The following is a 23,468-nucleotide window of genomic DNA, read 5'->3' as shown; positions in this document are numbered from 1 at the left end:
AAAAAAAATGAAACCATACCTTACACATTTAATAAAATGCATACCAAACAACATAAAAGGTATTAAAAAAAACACACAGTATAATCTGTTATTCTAGTTGTACCAACAGACTAAAACAGTAAAGCTATCAACGCAAAAAATGTAAATAACTTTATTTATAATCTGTTTTCAAGTTAAGTTGACATAAATTGAAGGAGATGTGACCATGTGGTAGTAAGAGGTAGGAGAGATACAGAAATGGTAGCCAAGTTGCATTTTGCCAGTATGACTATCTGTAGCTTCAAACAGTATTATGATGATTTCTTCAGAACTTGCAGATTTAATTCTGTCTCAGGACAAATGAGTCTACTTTATACTCATTACAAAACCAAAACTGCAACTGAAACAAGTTCTACGCTGAGTATTTCATTAGATGTTTCTCTGATCAGGCATACTTAGAATATATATCCATGCAAGCAGGTTACAGGAGTTTACAATTTGAATGCAAAACACTTTCTTTTCTAACCATTATCACACTTAAATATTGATGGAACAGTAATGATACAAAACCAGTTAGGTGATAAATGCATATTTGTTCAGTTAAAATGATGAACTGTAACTGACCTTAAATTAAAGGAGTATTTACTGGGATTGGGATTTACCACTTGATCAAGCAGAATGAAAAATTTTAGTGCAAAACAAAAGTGCAGTTATCACACAGGAAAAGATTCCTTCCTCACCCTGTGATTGAGACGTATTGCGTGACTTTGTGAAACAATTTAACCTATTCAAGGCAAAATAGATTTTAGCATAAATGATCCCTCTGTTCCTGACTTCAATGGAAAAGCACACCATGACAGCTCCTGTTATTGGTTACACTGTCTTTCTTTTTACTGAGGCTATAAAGCCCTTTTTGTTAACATACAAGAAACAATGAATGTTTACAAGTTAAGTATTATGCTAATTGTAGCACATTCCAAAAGGGTCAGCTAATGCCATCATTGTAGTGAATGTTCTGGTTACATATGATCTGTACTGACTTAAAACCTAAACATGACAGTATTTTAGTATGCAAAATTACATTGAAATCATCTTTAAGTTCAAACAACTAACCAATGCTTCAATTCCATTTTACCTTAGGGATTGTAATCCCATAAATACAGTAAGCTCTAGGGCTGCACATGTGAACAATTACAAAGAAAAAAGTATGTTTATGGAACACAGTACAACTTCTACAGCAGATTTTACGTCTTATAATACAATTATCATTGTAGTTCTTATGGAGCTCTCAAGAGGTTCTTGACACTCTTGCTGTTTTGAATTAGAAAGAAAACTGACTACAGGAAGCTTGCTGTCAAAGCAAGCATAAGCTGAGTGTGAGAGATCTTGATGTGCTGTCCAGTCCATTCTGGATTAACTGGTTTCCCCTCATCAAAGCTAGTAGGACCCATGTTAGTTGAGAATATGAAAGAAAAATAAGAGGAACCAGAAAGGTTAATGCAAAGAGATAGGTGTTAGGAGCAATGCTTCTCTCCTGACACAACACACTACTTCAAGTAATGTCTCTAGAGTAGCTTTATCCCACCTCCACTGACCCTTCTTGTAAATGGTATCCTGGCCTCTTAACTGTGACTGAACTGAAGTCACAGTTATGTTAGATTCAAAATCTGAACTACCTCTGATAAAAGATCATGTTAAGAATAAATTTCTTTGTCATCAGATGTTATAAGTTCTTATTTGGAAATGTATTTAATGTGAAGCTTAAAGATCTCTACAGCCTCAAAAAAGCAGCTACAGCAACACATATGGAAATTAAAAAAGAGAAAGCATCTCAATGCTGTATGTAGGCAAGCCCTGTTGAAACTATGCATGTCTTGAAGTTGCTGTTTTAAGCTTTACATCTTTATTCAAAAGATGATACGAGTTTCCTGGGTTTTGTGTATTCACCAGTTCTGTTCATTTTCCGTTGGACTCAGCTGCACTTTTTCCTTTCTTAATAGCTGAAGGCTCATACAACAGATGCACACCTAGCATTTGAAGTCCTAGACTTAGTCCCCATCTTTTATTTGCCACTACCTGAGGTGTTTTTTTTTTTTTTTTTGACCACACAGTGAGTTGGATATAATGTATAAAGTCTAGGAGTTCCTGTGTACTTCTCCATTTGGGAGTCTCTGTTTTACTCGTCCACATACTGTTTCCAATCTGACTGGCCAGCAGAGGTCACTTTGTCTTAGGAATCAAAGCAGGCTCCTCAAATCAATTTTGATATGCAAAGAAAATTTTGAGTGTTGAGAACTTCCCTGGAGACAAAAATATGTACCTTGTAGCAGAAAGGAATGTGAACACCAGGCAGAATTAAAAAGAAAAGGTAATATAATAAAAATACAGAAAAACAGTGGTCTCTTTCAGAATAAGATGTGCTAAGCAAAAAAAAGATGAAATAGAAATATCAAAGACAGCAAAAATCTTTAGCTTGACCACACACCCATTGCTTAAAGGAGATACATACAATGAAACTGAAAAAAATCCTTAATTGTTCAGGCCAGTGATTTATCACACATGAATAGAAAGAGAATCCTGCTAAAGCAGCTATTTTGGGATAAGTTTTCAATACTAGTTATACAGTCATTGAATCAGTGTTAGCTTATTACAGTTATGACTGTTAAGCTTATGTTAAATCCTGCATACATACAGAATGTAATACAGTTTGACATCCCTACGAAAATAGTGCCACACTGCTAACCTCCAGGGCAACTATGATGATTTGAGAATGTATATGGTAGTAGAGGTACCTGAAACTTCTTAATGCTATTTCCTTTCCCTAGCCAAGTAGCATTTCGATATCTGTGGTATCTGCTCAGGATTTCCATCCTTTCCAACTACAATTTATGGTACTCCTTCATTCACAATCATTTCCCTCCCTTCTACCAAATGAAGTTGAAGAGTATTTCATGGTACCAATGACAGCCCCTCCACAGATATAAGCAGACTTCAGACATGCGATTTAAGTACGCTATATACTCCAACACTGATTTATGCTCATTATAGAAGGGCACATCAGATGTACATCAGAAGAGCTGATGCATCTATTGTTTCAATAGCGTATCTGACAGGGAGTTACAGCTGTAACAATTTTCACCATCAGAATAACATGCCTTTTGCACTAGGATTTTAGAATTAAGTTGTTACACAAAGTCAGCCCACTCCAAAACTCCTTGACACTCGACATCTCTGCAGATCAATCTAATGCACATACTGAAAATGACTTGTACATAGGGATTTTAACAGGCCACTGAATGTATTTAGTGTATTAATTTTCAGAGGATTAAGTATACATAAATGATATGTTCCAAGTTATGTGCAATAGATCTGTTTAACAGATTTATTATTGTTTGCAAACACACACAAAGAATTTTCTGTCTTCTATTCAAGCAGAAGAGTTAACAATGGTGCTTTTGCCACTAACTATGGTATGCATTTTGAGGTTATATACCATTCCAATTCACATGCCTTCTTTAAGTCAGGAATGCTCCTCAGTGCTGCCGCTGAAGGATCGGCTCCGGACGTGATTTCTCAGTTGCTCTATGAGCTCTGGATTCTGCTGCTGTATCTGTTGTGCAAACTGCTGCCCCCTGTGTTGAACAGTTGTAAATAAAATCACCAAGTGAAAAAAATTGACATGCAGCTTTTGTAACAAAATAAGACATCCAAATGTAACTGAAAGCTGCACTATATGAAAGTTGAGACTAAAGACACCTTGATTAAGACTATACAGCAAGTTAGTTGTAGTATTATGACTATCTACTTAAAGTCTCTCCAAACAGGATCTTAATCATCAGGTCTTAATTCTTTCAGACTACTGCATCTACTTGGTAACATGGAAAGTATTACCTTACTCGCTAAACCTAAAATTTTGCAAGAAATCTATTCCAGTGATTTGCTCCCTTCTCTTTGAGAGGATGCACTCCAGTAGTTAAAGGCAACTACTCTTCTAGTTGAAGTGCAACTTCATGTTAGTTTTTCTAGAAATACAGGATGTGGGTGGCAACTCGTATTTATGAGCCATAGGTCATTAATAGAAAGCATGCATACAGTTACACTGAAGTACACCTGAAGTGTGCTGACTCTTCCAGATGCATCATTGTTATCTTATATTAAAAGATTTGGGTCCTGGCTTTTGTAAAACTCACTCCTATTATACTTAGTTCCCTGAAGCCCTTTTAGTCTAAATGGAGGGATGCCAGAGCACTGTCAGTCAAGAGAAAACTTTAGAACTTGTTGCAACCTGCACTGAGTAGACTCATAGAATACAATTTGAAAGCACATGTATAAGCAACTAAAGGTTTCAAGTAGCACTTCTAATAGGTGACATTTGAAAAATGAACAGTGCATGAGAACTAAAAAGTGAAACTGAGCACACGGTCACTCCAATTGATGGAAATGTACAATGCAAACAAACAAGATGGAAAGTCTTTAAGATCTGTTTTAATAATAATCAGGCATACAATGAGTAAAGGCCACAGTTTAACTGGTCTGACACTATCCCTCTTAAAATAGATGATGCACAATAATGTTTCTACGAATGTAACAGTAAACTGTGTGATTCGTAATACTTACGCATGGATCAGGCTGGACAAATCCGACAGGCCACCAACACCTGCAGCAGGGCCACCAATGGCATTTGACATCATCCCCGACATCCTGGAACAGTTAGCACAGTGTTGGCATTGGGGTATGCAGGAACCTTTATAGTAAGCAATAAACTGTAGTTCTTTGTTGAATTGCTGGGAGGAACTAAGCTGTAAGAAGAAGAAACTGCAGTAGTTCTATTTACAGTAAGCAAAAACAAGATTAAATTTTCAGGAATTCAGTACCATCTACCTTTTCTCTTTTAATTCGAAGCCCTGAAGATATTTGTTTTAATGGTACTTCATTTTAATACTTACAGTTGTTGAACTTGGGGATTCTGCATTAAGCTTGCTGCCTAGAATAGATAATATATAGCTGAAATTATAACACATTAACTACTTAGGTATCACTGAAGGAATTCTACAATTTATTACAAAATCAAGCTAAGTTTATGTCCACAGAGATGAATGGTCCCAAACAAAAATAATAATTGCAGGGAAAGGTGTTTGTTTTTTTTTTTAATACGTTAAACAACAAATTTTCACTGGACATGAAAAATATGACAACAAGACAAACATAAAACCCTGTACTCTAAAGCTAAAAAAAGATTAACATAAGACTTCTAGGTACTAAAGTTTTCAGTAGGGCTTTTTAGACAAAAGTCTGTGTTTTGCTGATTGCCAACTGGATAAATCAGTTTTCCAACTGTTATTACTAGTAAGAATAAGCTGTTGAGACTACAGAGACAAACCAGGTCGTGGACTTACTTTGTACTATGGTTTTGCCGTAACGTGTATCTTCTTTGATAACTTGTCTATCTTCTTACTTTGTAGTAAGCATGAGGTTATTCATATTTCTCATTCATAAGGTACCTCAAAATTTCTGTTGTGTTTACTGTAGTGTAAGAGTGTATAGGGATAGACACTACTGAATAAGCCAGGTGATGGTTTAAAGTTAGCAGTGTAATTCCTACAGAAATTAGTGGCTGCAGAAATCAACAGGCATGAAGCTGTATCTGCTCATTCACTATCTTATTAAATGTAGTACAAAAACCAGACATGCATAATATCAGTTGGCCAATATATCTCCATACAACTTCTCGAAAGTCATCTGTTTTCTCTAGTCTACATTTGGATAAATAAAATGCCAAATAAAGATCAATTCTGAGGGAAGTATGGGATTTTTTCTCTCTCCCATCAGTAACAGTTTGATCTGGCTCAAAAGGAGGCCAGAAATAGCTTTCTCGAGGTCAGTAAGTCACTTTTTTTTCCCTTAAAAGAACAACAACAAAACAACAACCACCACCAGCAAAAAAGCCACCCCCACCTCCCATGAGAACCACCACAGGAGAAGTTTGTTAATTAATTCCTGGCTGAATGCCCTGTGTTCTATTCACTTGATCTGGCATCTTCTGGAAATGATACAAACAATCATTTCGTCATAGCTCCACGTTAGAGTACATCTTCAACTCTAAACAGATACAGACTGTCTGAGTAAGTCATGTGGCCAGTGAAGCTGTACACAGAGTTCCAGTGTTATTTCATCACTAATGCCATTGGCGAATTCACTTGCTTCTTCCTTTGCTTACCATCTCCATACCACAGTATCAGCTGCATTGATCTGTTTTCCATGTGGGAGCACTGGTTGAAATGTCCTACCCTAGAGAAGCTACCAGAAGGCTAGTAAAGTTTTAACTGGAATCTCAAAGAAAATAAATATTTTTTTGCAGTTTTTTTTCCTTCAAGTTCCATTCTTTGAAGTTAATTCACACAAACTGGGTCAGACAACCATGCATGGAGAAAACTATTGAGGGACAAAATCACAATTTGCCAGCACATTAGAAGTAAAGGAAAGCATTATGAGTTACTTATATTCACTATTTTTGCATTTCTTGAAGTATTAACAATGTCAGGGAGAATTTGAAAAGGTAAGAACAAAAAGGTATTCTGGGTAGTTCTCCCCAGGAAGTTACTTAAGCATTTGGTAGACTGCATCTGAAACAACAGCTATTCATTTAAGAAGCTATTACAGCTTCTTAACAGCTATTCTGTAACAGCTATTCATTTATTATCTTTGTATTCACTGTTAATTATTATGTGGCGAATAGAAAAGATATTTCCACCATACTGTTGACAAGTGTTTTGCTGTTCATTCCATCTGTAAAAACAGCATAGCTATCTACACATATCATTGTTCATAAGTAGGACAGAATCAGTTGCAAATCAGACAGGCATCAGAGCATATTTATCCTCCACTTCTCGGTTTGAGTGTAAAATGCCTTTGAAAAAATTAAATTCAGCATAGTGCAACTATTGCCCATTATAATAAACATTAAAATCCCTTGTGTTATTGAACAAGAGTTGTTCTTAAGAATTCAGTCTTAAAAGCAACGTAAAGCTTGAAATATACTCACCATACTAATGAAGGCAGGATTATTTATCAAGCTTGCCATGTCAAAACTCAGTCCAGTTCCAGTCTAAAAACAAGTAAAAATTGAAGGTAAGTTTACCTCCGAAGTCCCAGTTAAAACAATTGTTAATAAATAGATGCAGAGCTAACTTACAGGACTGGACATGTCTCTTAGTTTCTGTTCTGCTATTTTCAAATTTGACTTGTAAGAGTCATTTTCTGGATCAAGATCCAGTGCTTTTTGGTAACTGGTAATTGCTTCTTCAAACTTATTCACTGAGGTCAGAGCCAACCTAATGTGAAATAAAGAAATCCTGGGTAGAACATACATGACTATCAAAAGATAATGGTAGATTTTTCTGCTCCAAGTAAAACAGTATCTCACAACTAACTCTTCTCTTAAGCACTAAGTTAAAAGAAGTTTTGCTGTTGTGCCACTGCTGCTTAGAGTAAGCCTTTATTGTAGTAGAACAGATGATCCCTCAGGAACTCATTTTGCATCCATATGTATGCAAGTTTCATTAAAAAACTTTGGCATTATCAAGTGATTTAGTCTCTGTTTTAGAGCACAAGTTGGATCCAACATGAGCTCAGAAATTCCTCTAAATGTTTCTTCCATTTCTTTTGATCCAATACATTATTCAGAAGGGTATATATTCAGAAGGTAAGTAGGATGAAGATACTCTTAACCTAAGTTGTGCAGTTTCAAGAAACCAAACAGTAGGACCACAAGTTTCAGTCTAACAGCTTTTTGCACTGGATCAGTTGCAAGGTTCTCTTGGACCTTCTGCTTCACCGCTTGACAAATGGGTTACACAGGATAGTAGCAATATCTGTAAGAAACCCACGTGTCAGAGAAGCCTACTTAATCTTTTGAAAAAGATTCTTCTCCAGCGGCTCAGGAGAGCACAGCATGGATTATCTACTACTTTTGAAACAATGTTTGTTTTCAAATTTGATTAGTTCCTACATTTAAAGCATTATCTTTCTTTGAGCTATGCCAGAAGTCCATCTGGTTGCAGTTTCAGTTCTGCCTTCTGCTATGTATTCAATTTATGCTGATCTCAAAGCTAACCCAATTTTTTCCACATTTTGTGGAAGATCTGTGTAATCTACATTCAACTTCTATTCAATACTCCAGTTTCCCTTTAGTATGTGCTGAGATAGATACACAGACTGTGTTGATAATAAGCCCGTGCTAATACCCACTAACAGACCTTAGTCTTTTCATGTCAGGCAAGAGAGCTCAGTGTTAGACACATCGGTCACAGTCATTACTCTCAGTGATAACAGACTCAGTAACAGTACGAAAATCCAGGGTTTTCCAATAAAACTTCTGGAGGAACCCATGCAATATTAATGTTTTCTCCCTTAGCACAGTTGCTCTGCAGCATTCTCCCTTTTGGCCGAAAATAGTTATAATTTGTATAATTTGCCGAAATAGTTTCTGACCAGAGGAGAAATGCAATCAGGTATTTCTGTGATGCAATTGTGTTTATTTATGGGGAAAGTGTGTTAAATTCTGCTTCTTGGAACACACAACTCAGAAGAGCAGGCAAGTTTCTCTGCTCACAATTTCAGACCCACCTCCTACCCAGAAGAGTGCTCTCTCAGAGTCATGCTGGAAGCATATCTTTAACTGTCTATACTGCTCCCATCTCTGCATATTTCTGTGGCACTTCTGTTCCCTTCTGCAACACATACAGAGCTTCCGTGAAGTCCTCAGAAAAGCTGATGTGCCTCTCTAATGCAGTCAGAAATCCTAGCTTTCTCATAAGGATTTTTTCTGAGATGGTTTCTGCACTTTTTTCCCAGTTATTGCTAAACAAGCACTGTTTCCTCATTCAGCCTGTGCCAAATACATTATTCTTTCAAGCTGCTGAATTAAGCAACAACCTGTAAAGAATATATCCTAAGAATATAATATATCCTAAGAATATATCCTCTGTTAAAGCAGTCAGACAAAAAAGAAGCTTGAGAATACCTGAGAATGATCCCACTTACACTGCTAATCAAAGTGTACACTGCTCTTACACCCAAAACTATAAAATAACCTCCCATTTCCAATTAAATCAACCTGTGGTTTCCCTCTACCTCACTGAAATCTGGGGATCTTGGGTTCTGCTATATATAGAAACAACCTAAAGAGAGTTATATAGGACAAAAATTCAGAAGTCCTTAAAATTTCAAAGTGAATTAGCTACGCAGTAGATGATCTTAAAGGCTACATTTGTAGTATTAAAATAAACTCTGTCTGGGGAGGTTTTCAAATGATGGAATTCCATCATCTTTGATCTTAAATAAATGCCCCCTGGCACGGTCTTGTCCCAGGCCAACTAGCCCAAACAATTTTAGGGCATGGTTCAGAAGTTAACACAGGCCAAGGCAATTTAGCAATAGGCAGTTTGGATGTGGTCACTCCATACTGCAAACAAGATTTTAATAATATAGACACAGGCTATTTTGTGCCAGCTGACCCCAAAGAACAATCCCAAGCATTTTTTTTAATTTACTAGTATAGATAAAACCACAAAAGCCAAAAGCCTGAAGCAGCATTCAGCCTACACCTTCATAATATGCTCGATTATTGACAATGAAAAGCTACACATCTCAGAAGAGTGTCCCATGACTGAAGCAGACATCTCATTTGGGAGAACATTCTTGAGATTTTTAGATAGCACTTCATCAGACCCTCTGCCTAGGAGGACAAACCTGCTAACCGCTCAGACAGGACTGAGGAAAAAACGCTAACTGGACATAGCTTAGTCTTGCCCAAACATCTGCTGCTTGACAGTTACTGAACAGAAAAATCAAGCCTCAAGTGCTAGCACTGAAGGCCCAGTACTCTTAAGGATTCTGTTTTCTAACAGCATCAACAGATTCACTTTTCCAACAGCATAATTTCTATAACTCATGATTAGGTAGGAGATTAAAAAGAAAAACACAGCATGACTTCCTAAATTTACAATGTTGATAAACTGAAATTAAAAAAAAAAAAAGCTAACTGAAAAAGTCTGATATGAAAATGTTGAGATCAACCAACGATATAAAACTTAAAGCCGACAGCACAATAGGGTCATCTTTAGAAAATTGCTACACTTTCAGGACAAGAATGTCAGTTAAGCAAAACAACATAGCTCCATTTATTTCAGAAAATGTATGGTGATTTACATGTGGGCCTTCAGCATTTACCCAGATTTCTATTAGCTTACCCCATTCTCCCATATGCTTTGCTGTACTTCGGGTCTATTGCTATGGCTCTCTCACAGTCCTTTATTGCTTCACTGTATTTGTTGAGTTTACTTTGAGCAGCAGCCCTAGGAGGAGAGGTGGAAGGGAAAAGAGAGAGTTTAGTCAAAAAACAGTAACAGCAAGAACAAAAAAGCTTAGGTATTTGCATGTCAGTTACTGACTTTAGACCTGTTTTGTCTTACTGACTTATTACTCATTAGTTAGGCAATGCCTCAACTTTCCTCACTCAAGCAGGACAAGCAAATGTTCTGAATTAGGTCCGTGCTTAGGTGCATTGCTAGACTGGGCTTTGGAGAACAAAGACTCACCTTTCAGGACACAAAGGAGAAATTATTCTAAAACTGTTTTATATCTAGTATATGACTATGCACAAAACACATCGCAAAACCTATTGCATGAAGTGAAACTCTGAATTAGTAGTTGACATTAAATCCTTATTTAAACAGAAGTATTCTACACAATTGCATTTTTCCCATAAGGACTATACTTTTGTTGCATTTTGAAGGAATACTGTGATTTTTCTATGCTCTTTTTTTTTTTTTTTCCTCTTAAAGCAGTTAAGTCTGTGCTTCAGAAAGCACAGAATTGCCTTTCAGTATGAACCATCCCACTTGCTCTCTGAAACTGACTTCAGGATAATGATCACAAGGAAAATAACAGCTTCACACCAATTCTGAACTGAAGCAATATTTCTCTTACATACATAACTGTACCTCAGCAAAACTCATGCTTGCAAATAAATTGGGATGACACTTCTTAATCTCTGAAATTACTAAATTAAAATTGTATCTCCACACCAGAGAAATACCGAATGCTGTGGTTATTTATACAATAAGGTTAAAGACTTGCCCCAAACTAAAAAGGCAATTGTAATAACTAATACTCAAAATTTTCCCAGTTTGAAAAGTCTCAAAATACTCTAATTAGTTCTTTGACTAAAAAGCTATAGAAGAAATGATAATATTTCCATTGCGTGAAGCACTATTTTTTTTAAAATTAGGAACACTAGATGCTACAATCATCACTGTATTCAATCCCTTCTCCTGTGATAACCTCAAATTGGATGTTTTCTCTGACTTTGATTAAAATCTTTTCTGAATGGACTACTTACAGCTTTTAAATATTTAGGCTATGTAACAGTTGTCTAGCTCTGTAGGTGCCAGTAAGGTTTGTGGATAAGAACTGGGGACAATGCTTAGTGTCTCATGTGTTTGAACAGAAAGTGTTCTTTCCATGTTTAAAAAAATTGTGTGGCCAGTTACCATTTCAATGGCATCTAACCTCTTCTCTTTACCCCACTGCTGTGAGCAAAAAGCAATGCTGTTAAAGGTGGTAATTCTTGATGGATTCCAAGATAGCTCAAATAAGATAAGGCCTATCTTTATTCAGATACTATATCCCTCTGGGAACTCCAAAGAACTGCCTGTCTTTTAAGTAACTTTGTACAATACTGGGCACACTGACATCAAGATTCATTTTGGTGCTCACAAATGTAGTCTGTGATGATGGAGCACAGAAAAGAGTGAAGTATTTTCACTCTTTTGACAAGTATAGATTTGGTTCCAAAGCTCATTCTACTGAGGAATCTTTCAGTTATTTGGGGAGGCTTTTGAATCAGGTTTTATATTAACATCTGATACCTAAAATCACTTATGCAATCATTCTTAAAGATGTAAAACAATATTAGTATGCTGTGCATTCCCTTTCTCTTTATGCCTGCCATGAAACACTGAGTCATATACTTGCATTTATCACAAACTAAACTCTGGAGTAATGGAAGCACAGCCCCCAAAAAGGAAAAATCCACAGAGTACACTGCCACAAGGCCAGGTTGACTGCACTCCATAAGTCCTTCTGGTAATGGATGCACTGAAGGGTGAAGAGCAAAGGAGCTCTAAGAGGCATGGCAGTTTCAGCAGGGCTCATAGATTACACTGTTTTTGTTCTTACGTTGGTCCTCAGGGCAGTATACTAAAAGTGCATGCTGCTGCTAGGGTAACATGCCCTTCCAGAATTCATCTGGTCCAATGTCAATACTACACTGAAAAAATAATTATACAACGAAACTACAACAACACAGTCTTCTTATTTTTCCAACAGGTCATGCATAAAAATGCTGAGTACTTATACAATCTTTGAAATCTCCAAAATACTTTAACACATTAACACCAGTTTTTCCAAGTGAAGTCAATACTACAGGAGACAGAGATAGCAGCTGAATCACTAGACCATCGAAAGAAAAAAAAAAAAAAGGTTCTTACTACTCTCAACAGACTGGGAACCACAGCCTACGTAGTGATTTAATATAGACATCCTAGCTTACAAAAAACTTACATCGTGTTACAAATAATTTTAAGGCCCGTATTACACCTACTGATACAGATACAACGAATTACCTCACATTTGCTTTAGATGTGTTACAAATTTAATACGTTAATATGTTAATTTGTTAACCTCCGCCTCACACTTAACTCACATTAAATAGCCTCACACTATTTTGATCTACATCATATTTTATCTTTAAAATAATGTTTATTAAGTTTGGGAATAAAAAGTGTGTATTATTCTGCTTTTACCTGTTGCAGTAATAGACTGCATTGTTTGGATCCAGTTCAATAGCCCTAGTGTAACAATCCACTGCTGCAACAAAGTTTTCTTCTTTCATATGATTGTTACCTGAAATAAATTATAAGAAGCTCTTAAGTAGTTAAAAGATACATCATTATGTATGAAAAAAGTAGAGAAACTATATTATTCTAAACAAGGCAGTTTTGATGGCACTTTTGCGAGATACGTTCTTTTAAATACAACTGGCATGGAATAAAGCAAATAGAAGTATCTATTATGTCTGTAAAATTCATTATGCACATTGTAGTCCACCACATATGCCTTCCTCTTCTCTTTTTTTCTTTTTTTTTTCCCTATTCCACACTTTCCAGATAGTTTCTGCTGTTAAGTGAAGATCCCTTTGTTGAGAAGTATAACTGTAATTGCAGTTCCACTCTAATACAAATTCATTGGTTTTAACTAACTTTTCAAGCCTCATAGTCCAATAGGCTATATGTTAATTCCCTTCTGGTCTCACATCTACCAAAAATCTCCCTGTAACTACTTATTTAATATGGGAGATAAAAGCAAAAACCAAGCACACAAGCCCCACTTGTGTGATGTTGTCACATAGTTCATTTATTAAGATAATGAAAAGCATATATAGCACAGGCAATCTAAAGTGATTCAGAGGTGAAATTTCCTACCATCAAAGCTCTGATCTTCTACTCAATAATAAAGTTTCATACCTGATATTTTTAAGTCTACTACAGTGAAAAGGCAGAATAAAGTAACTTCTCTTTGCAAAGAAAATTTTGTAGTAAGTTCTTTCAAAACGAAAGATACCTTCCATATTTCTTCCACCCTGACACAAGGAGTTCGTGGTGGTTTCTTTCTTTGTTTCTCTACTTGTTTGTTACAAGAAAAGTCCTAGTTCAAAGTGCCTGAGTCTAAGGTTGTCCCAGGTGCCACTGCTATAGATCCTTGGCTTGCTAGATCCTGCAAAAGTCTTGGTTTCTCAGCAATGTCAAGAAGTTGTCAGGAAACAACAGACTTTCACTGATTTCCTTGTATTTTGGTATAATATTTCAACCCTCTCCAAGAGTAAGCAAGAAAAGGGACAGGTCAACAGGTTACTACAGCTGTAACTTACTACAGTTATAACTGCACAAGCAAATGCTAGAATATTTCAGTCAGATAGAAAGAAAGATTGTGGAGCAAGCAGTTCTAGGTGACAATACTAACTGAAAACAATTATACTTGCATTTATTTGTTACTACAGAACACTTAATAAACAAAATCAGATTTATGTAACCAAGTATCATCAATATATTACAAAATCACCTCTTCTAACAGTGATACACTAGATTGTATCCTACTACTGACTACTGACTAAATCCTACTGGCAGTTTAGCATCACGAGGTAGCTGCACACAACAAGACTGTAGCAGTTAATGTTTCTCTGAAACAAAACTGTTATTGATGATCATCAAAGCTGGAATTTCTGACACTGCTCTGAAACAAAAGTGACCCGAGATACAGGGCTATGTTGGAGCTAGTTTCAGTGGGTACCAGTATTGCTCTCTGCAGCTCAAAATTGGCTAAAGGAAAATAGAAGAACAGATAGACCTATTTCTGCTCAGATTAGGCAATCCCAGACAAAAGAAAAAGCAGCAGTAATAGCTTATTTTAACGCTGGACAAAAAAATATTAAGAAAAAAACAACAAATGGTTATACTTTTGAGTGCATGTCCTTTTACAACAGAAGTATTACCTACTGTTATAATTTATACTGTGGTAATACCAAGCAGCTCTGTTTAGGATTAAGCCACAAATCTGCATATAATCTGTACTCTGTATTGCTTACATTAAGCAAAATGTCAAGTGATATACAAGGGCAGGGAAGTAAATTCAAGTATTTGTTAGTCTGGAGGGTATATCACTCAGGTTTCATAACGACCAAGAAAGAAAACTAAGCAATCTGTTTTTGTTTCACCCTTCATTAGCCAATTTCTAGAGGACAAGTTTGAGGGTGGAGGAGGTACAGGCTGATGGCTGAAAAGGTGTGTGAAGTTATTCCGTAAGTAAGGACATACAGACAGAAACCACAAAATGATAGAATTATAGTATTGTAGAAGATAAGGCTCAAATTGATTTCAACAAGTCGATGTAATTTATTTCACTAAGATCAGGCAAACAATACTCAAAACTGACAAACTTGATACCAGTGATAGATAAACTTATGTGAAAATGAAAAGGACTAATATGAGAGAGCAGCATTTAAAAATAGGATATGTTTTAAATTTATTATGTGAGTTAACCAAAAGCATTCCGAGTAGTCCCAAATTGCTTGTTAGTTCTTTTGATGGCCAACACTTTCAAGTGCCCTTTGTCAAAGTTTAGACCCCTTATTTTTTTTCAGTAGAAACACAAATTGCTTTAGTATCACCACACTAACACACAGCACACATTGATTTTGTTTTCTTAGTCCATTTCACACAGCTCTGAGGACTGACAGATGAGAAGATGGAAGACATTAATTTAGACCATGGATTGCTGTAATAACCACACCTAGAAAGGACTGGATATCCCTACAGTCCCATAACCACAGCAAGCGTTGCAGGTATTTTCTTAGACCCTGAATGGCCCAAGTTACTTAGTCCCCTTACAAAATAACAATCAACAGTGGAAAAAATGTGAAGTTTTTGTATGAGTTGTGTTGCCCAGTCCAGCTGCTTTACTACCACTATCCATGATAACCTGAAAAATCTTACTCAGAGCACAAGATGCTTATTTCTATGTTAATTTACAAACCTTCATCCTTCAGTTGGTCCGCCTTTTCAATATCCTCTGGTAAAGAATCTGAGAGAGGCAGCATGTCGTTCTGTATGTAAACAAAACAATACTTTTTCATTAAAATACAAGCCCTAATTGTTGCTTGTTGATGGAATGTTGTCAAACCTATAAGATCTCCTGTTTTGCAGAGTATAAAACCTAAAACATCACTAAAACACTTAGAAGAGAAAGATAGCTTGCTTTCTACTACCAAAGAAACCTTACGGCTCATCACGCATTTTAAGGAAGCCAAGAAGAGGACAGTTGATAAGCCTCTACAATCCCTGGTGGTTTCTGTGCTTCCTGTACTAGAAACTCAGAGATAACACATATTACTAGCATGGATTTTAGAATTTAGCATTTTAAGGTTAGCACTTAGGGGTATGTTTTTAAAACTGAACAACTAAGTTATTTCCAGAAGGGAATGAGAAGCATCATAAAACAGTTGATGAGCTCAATTAACTGAGGGATAAAATCCTTTAAGTGAGAACTACACAATCCACCATTCAGTAACATCCTACATTGAATTGTCCTTGTCTACTTCAAATTAATTCCTCCCACTGCCCCTAAAGATTCTTGTTCTGCCAGCTTTTATGGAAATTTCAATCTTTTCCCATTTTCCTTAAGTTTTCACATTTTTTGACCTACATAGCACTTCAAGGTTCTGTATACAATATGAAATTTTATCATATGCTGGCAGAGTAAGTCTAGAATTTAAATTAAATTCTTACCTTGTGGAAAGAATTTCTGAACATTTCTATCAAATGCTGTGGAGGTGCAAGATGAGTATCTTCTGGGTTAATCTTAAAAACAGTCTCCAGACACTGAATTGCAACTTACAAGAGAAAAAAAAATTAGGTCACCAGTTTCACAACAGAAGTTTAATTTCATTAATTTATTTATAAAGCTGTGATTCACTTCCTTATTCAGCTAGTAAGAGCAGCAATTTGAAAGACATCGTAAAATAAAGAGGCTACCCGATCCACAGAGAACTGGCTATAAGCTATACAAAATCTTATATAGTTCTAACATTATTTTTAAATTAATTTAAAATTTAAAAATTTTAAAAATTTAAAATTTAAAATTAAAAATATTTAATTATTTTTAATATAATTTTAATTTCAATTCTCTCAATCATTTGATTTTTTAAATATAAAAATAAAAGTATTTAACAAAAGCATGACAACTTAAAATACAAGTATGCATCACATGACCCATGCCAAAACACAGCCAAACTGCCTAAAGTTTGTGTGACACAACAGGAGAAAATGGCTTATATTTAATTACAGAATAAATGTGGGATACTTGTTAATTTTATCTTTTTTGAAGTAAAATAGATTCATTTGATGACACTGTCTATTAATAAAATGCTTCATTAATCACTAGTCTTTATCCTGTAAGACAATATATCTACAGTATCCTTTCACACATTCTGTTGTGTAAGGATTAAATGGCTCTCCCAATCCTGCAATAATCTACATACACTCACATGAAGCAATTCTAAAAAAAAGTAACCAAGTACCAGAATGAAGTTTTAAATGTCATCACGTTTCCAGACAAAATAAGATGAATGACAATTAGTAATATATAGTCTTGTAAGTCTGATAGTTATACTATCTCAAATTGTATCGATACTTTTCCTATCATCTTGAGAATGCAGTAGAATGCTTCCATTGAGGTATATCATCTAGATGTTTTAGACTGAAAACTGAGGAGGAACAAAGAATCTTCATAAAGCATAGTTTGAGCAGAAAAAGGGATTTTTTGTCTTATTTTATAGATACCACATTTTTAACCTGAACTAGAGATAACTGAGGACAGCTGAATTCAAACTAAGTATCAGTAAAAACTGAATCTTAGAATCTAAAATGAATTTCACTCCAATGTTAATGTAATAAATGTAACTCCGGTAAGAATTCAAATTATAAGGGACCCCAACGCTGATCTCAAATTAAAATTAAAATTACTGAAAGTTAACAACAGTAAGGCCAGTTTGAGGAGCCTGTTTTCTACACCATAGCTGAGCAAAACAGAAAAAAGTAAACTTGTAAAATAAGTAGTTAAAATTTGAACAAGTATTTTTTTAAACTCTCATAACATACAATAGAAATTATTCAGAAAATGTTTAGTACCACAAAATTAAAGTTGATAATATGTAACAGTAGTTGAATACATGGTTAAATACACATACAACTTGCTCCTATAACCTATAAATGTTAAAAATATATCAGTTTGCCCAATTCTAAATTACTCAGTAGAAGTGGTGAAGGATTTGGGTTAAACTCCTTTACCTCCTGCTATGTAGAAAAACTTACAGTAAAGTGAGCACTGATTATGCCAAATTCTGAATGGTATATTAACAGAACTCCTTGTCAGGTCTATCATAAGATCAGTGGAACTGCATGTCTAGTTTTTCATTACATGACCTAATAGGAAGCTAATGCCCAAAATATACCTACCCTTTTTCCCTCAAGCTTATTTTCACCTGAAGACATTCCCTTTCCTGAATGCCTCACTTCATTTGTAGTTTTACGTGAATTTAAAGTACAATCTTTACCTTTCTAAGGCATTGTCTATAACAATAACTCTATCTGACAGGAGATTTTTTGCAAAGTGCAGTAGTGCAAATCATGCTTAAGCAAAAGAATCCAGAATATATTTTCATTACCAGGAAGTATTTCCATTAAATAAATAACCAGTTGTTACAGCGAAGTCTTTAGTTCTCCTTTAACTGAAAAATGGAACTTATAATCCTTATAATATCTCAAAAGTACAACTAAAATAAGAGGTCTTATGGGATGAATCCATAGGTTAGAATAACAGCCACATCTTAACATGTAAGCCAACGATAGAAACCTGTGTAAAAATTCATTGCCAAAGCTGAAACTTTTCCAAATCAGATGATATATTAAGTTGTGAAAAGATCAATAACTACTTTGTTTTAACACACTCAAGTAAAAACCTGGCCCAGTAAAGTCAAAAGGGTGAAGACATGTTTTTGTCAGAAATGTATCTCACTGTCCTGTTACTTAAGTGAGGCACTGTTAGCTGCCACAGGCTCAAAGTCATCAGAAAGTTGTGTAAGACTTACAGCACCATGTGAGCTATTCACCGATGAGGCCAAAGTTATCTGTTCTCCCTGTTACCTCCACCACCACATACACTTTCAGAGACCTAGGCAGTTGCCACAGCTTGTACAGATCACCTTGCAAACCAGTGCAGATCCCTACCTCCCCACTGAACAGCTCAGAGAACACCTGGGGCTCACACAAACACCTACTATGTGACAACAGGAGCACGTGGACTGTGCTGGAGCCCAGCTCAGCATCCCCAGTGCCACACCGCTCCAGGATCTTTTGCTGTCCATGCACAAGCTGTGAACAACATCAAGGCATAACAGCAGACTTGCAAGCTGTTGATCGCTGAATCATGAATATTAACTGGGCTGCTGAGGTATCCTGGCTTTGGCTGGAATAGGGTTAATTTTTTTCAGAGAAGCTCACACCTGCTGTGTTTTGGATTTTTGATGAAAATCAGTGAGTTAACAACACTGTTTTAGCTGTCACAGAGCAGTGCTTGCACAGCGCCCAGGACATTTCAGCTCCTCGTGCTGCCCGGCCAGCGAGGAACTGGGAGGGGACACAGCCAGGACAGCTGGCCCAGGCAGGCAAAAGGGATGTCCCATACCATATGGAGTCACGCTCAGCAATAACAGCTGCGGTAAAGGAGGAGGAAGGGAAGAACATTTGGAGTGATGCTGTTTGTCTTCCCAATAAATCATTATGCATGACAAGCCCTGCTTTCCTGGACGTGGCTGAACACCTGCCTGCTGATGGGAAGTAGTGAATGGATTTCCTGTTTTGCTTTACTCATGTGCATAGCTTTTGTTTTACCTCGTAAGCTGTCTGCATCTCAACCCCTGAGTTCTCATGCTTTTACCTTTCTGATTCTCTCCCCCATCCCCCCTGGGGAGAGTGAGCTATGCGGTGCTGAGCTGCCTGCCAGGGCTAAATCATGACATGAGGCCCCGTTAGTGCTCAGTGTCAGCTTGCTGCATCTTACACATAACTGTCCCCCAACTCTAGTGTTACACGCATACCTCACCTTAAGGGGTACATTCCACAGTTTTGAGAACTCTGCCTTTGAGGACTCACTGCAGTACAATCATCTCTGAAGTCAGAAAAAAAAAAATCACAGCCTTGTGCACTTCGTAGAGAGTTTCTGCTTTAGTCCCACAGAAACAGGTGCTACAGATAGGAAAAACTTGTAGATACTGCCAATAGGAAAGGGAAACAACTGCTATTTAAATACACTGTCTCAAGTATAACTTGGAAGAAGTCAAGTTGCCAATTCATACAATAGGGTTGAGCGTTAGAACAGAGATCTGTATCACTTCTCTGGATCCTGGATTGCAGAAGAGTATATTTCTCCAGTCTACCTTACGATTACTCTGATTTCTCAAATTAAGTCATTTTTACTCATTATGTAAGCACAAAATTCCTAGAGGAAAATTACAGTATCATTGACATCATTTTGTAATATAAACATGCAGAATGCAGGAGTTTGAATACATGCTAGACTTATATTTTGATAAGGTCTCAATTTTATTTGTGATGTTCTATCTTTTTGTTGTTTTGTGGGGAATGGGAACTACTTAAATTACTTCTTGGCGTAGATACTTATCATACTGTGTTTTATCTTTTCACTAAGATACATAAGGTACCAATGAAAAACAACAGTCAAATTCTTTCATCCCTTATGTCTTCACCTAACATTAGCCAATTCAACGGGTGAGACTCAGACTATTGCTATTCCATAAGCAATAAAGATATTTTGCACAACTAAAATGACTCATTTATTCAGAATGCCTGCCCCGATCCTCTAACACATAGCATATGGTATCAAACTTCTGGCAGGATACGGCTCTAAAATTAGGATTTCATATCTGTATTAAAATGGTAAGTTCCATATCAGCATTTAAGCACAAGTGAGGTTTTATAATATTTTTGTTCAGAAAATAGAATCTTAAAATTTTTGATTCTTTCAGATAAACATTGGCTAAGGCTGCTCTACAACAGGTAATCAGGTAAACCTTCACAGGCATAACCCAGTGTTTATCAGCATTATTATAAAAACGAAAGGAAAAATTGTTGTCTCCCCTTATATGAAATACTTTCATGATATTAAATCATTGCTTTCTTTCATCAGCTGAACAGAAATTTATTATCGGAGTACCACGATACCCTGATACTGGTTAAATTCATAGATGACTATCATTTTTCAAGTGTACAAACCCAATCTGTGGAATATCCTTTGAATAGCATGCTACAAATGTCAATTTCTTGCTTCCATTGGTAAATAATTAACTACACTGTAAAAGCAACAGACAGCAGAAGGAAGAACATTCCAGGTTTCCCTTTTAAAGCTTATGCCTCTCAGACTCAACTCCTTAAATTTCAGGAAACTCAATAATTGACTCCCTGGATGTTGTTTATTGCCCTGGTAGTTCTAGCCTTCCTCTTTATACCTCCAGTTCATCCTCCCATTGAGTCATGCAGACAAAGACTACTTAGAACAGTGCACAGGTCTTTTAAATAGATGCTATGGAAAGCTTATTGCAGAATTAAGAATCTTTTGTTCTTCTCTTGCTTAATTCCACATTATGATAATGCCTCCCATGGAGTGTCCAGGAATTAGAGAAAAGGAATGAGAACAACATGAAGGAGGAAGACACTTCAAACATTAGTGAATGTCTCACTTTCTCTGTTGGTTGGCAGAAGAATACACACAAAAGTCCATCTTCCTGTGGCCATGTCTTCTGTTACTAGAAGGTATATACTAAACTGAAAATATTCGCTACCGTGTGCTCTTTGGAATTGCTATTTATGTGGAAAAGCAATGCAAAGCATTTATTTTATTTTCCCCATTCCTAGGTTCTTTTAGATTTCCCTCATAAACTACCCAGAATTTTTCTAAGTATGAAACAAGAGTTCTTACCATATGCCAAAACCAATATATGGTTATTCACATCACACACACAAAATGCAGGAGGAAATTAAACATAAAAGTAAAATGAAAATGAATCAGTTGGCAAAAAGTTGCAGGATACATACACAAATCATTCCCAAGGCTTGCATTATCGCTTTGTCTAACTTGATGTGGTTCAAAGTACTAAGTATCTGTCACTTAAAATTCAGATAATTTCACAACTTAAGAGCATTTTTTAAATTAGAGATGTTTTAAAATTAGTTATCTCAGAAATACTAAGATCATCATTTATTCTCATATAATATGTTGTGGCAGTTTCAGTTAAGTCACCTCAGTTACTTTCTATACACAGTAGAAATATATTTGGCCATATACACCAAATAATTTAACATATGTATGCATAGTACCTACCCATGTATTACTATCTTCATCACTTACCTTCCAGGCTTTCTTGTTCATCTGGAGTGAAAGTATCTATCTGACTCTGCTCTCTCAAGAAATGGATGACAGCATAAACCAAACGCTTCACCGATGACATTTTGAAATTGTTGAATTTCTCCTATGTCTTAAGAAGAATAGGATCTCCTATTTCTGAAAAAAAAAAAAAAAAAAGGAAGAAAAGCTTTACAATATGACAGGATGTATGCTTTGGGCCCAGTCGTGAATTCTTAGAGCATTGCAGCCTCCCACCGACCTCAGTAAGAAACGCACCCAAAACACAAAAAATCATCCTTCAGGAGAAAGCCGAATAAAGCAGTGCCTTGAAACGAGCCATTGAATTTTAAGCGTTATAGGGGAATCCTGCAATCCTCTAGTCTATGAGCAAAAGAGGACAGATTTCCTCAGGCTCGTTCCTGCAGGAGAGGTCACTGAGGATCATTCAGCAACTTATTTTTCTGAAGGATGCAGTTTGGCTTTTATTCCTAAGACATACGCACTTCGAAGCGGGAACACACGCGTAACTCGTAATCAATTAACAATCCACGCTGACAGAAAGATGCAATGACGTAAGGAGGCACGCTTCCATACGCGCCCTTCTGTTTTCCGACACGGTGCTGCCGAAAGGTTCGCCTTCGCTGGGCTGTAGCGCCGTGACCTCGGTGCACACTCGCGATCCGTGACACGGGTGGCTCCGTCCCACTGGCGGAGTTACGTAACTTTGAGGAAAACCTCGTCTCCTCCAACTTTCCGAGTTATTTTTCCACAAACCCTTCGGGTCCAGGCTGGCACCACCACCCCCTGATCTGAGTGGGGAGGGAGGCTACCGGGGAGCCTCAAACGCAGGCTGGCCACAACTGGGCCGAGACCACGGGGGATTATCTCCCACCTCCCCACGCACACTCAGACTCACACTCACGGTCACACTCACACTCACTCACGCCCCTTCCCTGCCACGGCAGGGACGGCTGAAGGCGGCTCCCGCCGAGAAAGGGCTAAGCCAACACCAGCCCCCCCCACACCCCCCGGATCCCCCGGGTCTCCCCGCATCCCCCTGGGCCCCTCTGGACCCCACGGACACCCCCAGACCCCCCGGGCCGAGCCCCCCGCCGCGACCCCCCCCCACCCCGCCTCTGCCCCCCGCACCCCTCGGCCCCTCCGGGCGCCGCCTCGGGCCCTGCCCCACGGCAGAGGGTCTCGGGGGAGGAGGCGCGGCCCGCCCGCACGGCGGAGGGGGGGCATGGCGCTTACCGAGCCGAGCCGAGCCGAGCCGGGCTGAGCCGAGCCGGGCTCGCCGCTGTCAGCGCCGCCGCTGGGCGGGGAGGGGAAAGGCGGCGGCGGAAGCGGATGCTTGGGGCGGCTGTGGCGGTGCCCGCGGCCGGCGGTGGCAG

At 37.5% G+C, this 23,468-nt stretch overlaps 1 protein-coding gene across 4 annotated transcripts; it reads right to left on the bottom strand.

Annotated features, from left to right (window-relative positions):
* Positions 1-125: 125 nt before the first annotated feature.
* SGTB (small glutamine rich tetratricopeptide repeat co-chaperone beta) lies at positions 126-23,468 on the bottom strand. 4 transcript variants are annotated; one of them, XR_014576793.1, is made up of 11 exons: positions 23,329-23,468; positions 22,078-22,230; positions 16,383-16,486; positions 15,631-15,700; positions 12,846-12,945; positions 10,230-10,334; positions 7,172-7,310; positions 7,022-7,084; positions 4,926-4,963; positions 4,597-4,778; positions 126-3,611 (listed from the first exon to the last, which is right to left on the bottom strand). XR_014576793.1 is itself a non-coding variant. In XM_083817806.1 (11 exons), exons 2-11 carry the CDS (start codon positions 22,175-22,177, stop codon positions 3,500-3,502), a joined length of 915 nt encoding a protein of 304 aa, XP_083673932.1. In that variant the 5' UTR covers positions 22,178-22,230; positions 23,329-23,468; the 3' UTR covers positions 126-3,499. The 4 variants fall into 4 exon arrangements, 3 of the variants coding, with proteins under 3 accessions (XP_083673932.1, XP_083673933.1, XP_083673934.1); XM_083817806.1 differs by having other exon boundaries at positions 4,597-4,680; XM_083817807.1 differs by lacking the exon at positions 23,329-23,468 and adding an exon at positions 22,578-23,010 and having other exon boundaries at positions 4,597-4,680.

Source organism: Anser anser (assembly GCF_964211835.1).
Source record: "Anser anser genome assembly, chromosome: Z".
Classification (NCBI taxonomy): domain Eukaryota; kingdom Metazoa; phylum Chordata; class Aves; order Anseriformes; family Anatidae; genus Anser; species Anser anser.
This window is presented reverse-complemented; position numbering and strand designations above follow the sequence as displayed.

Coding starts and splice junctions, on each gene's coding strand:
- SGTB (XM_083817806.1), bottom strand. CDS start 22,177: ATGTCATCGGTGAAGCGTTTGGTTTATGCTGTCATCCATTTCTTGAGA. Junction 7,311..10,229: donor AAAGCATATGGGAGAATGGG/GTAAGCTAATAG, acceptor ATTTCACATTAG/GTTGGCTCTGACCTCAGTGA. Junction 4,964..7,021: donor ATCCTGCCTTCATTAGTATG/GTGAGTATATTT, acceptor TATCTATTCTAG/GCAGCAAGCTTAATGCAGAA.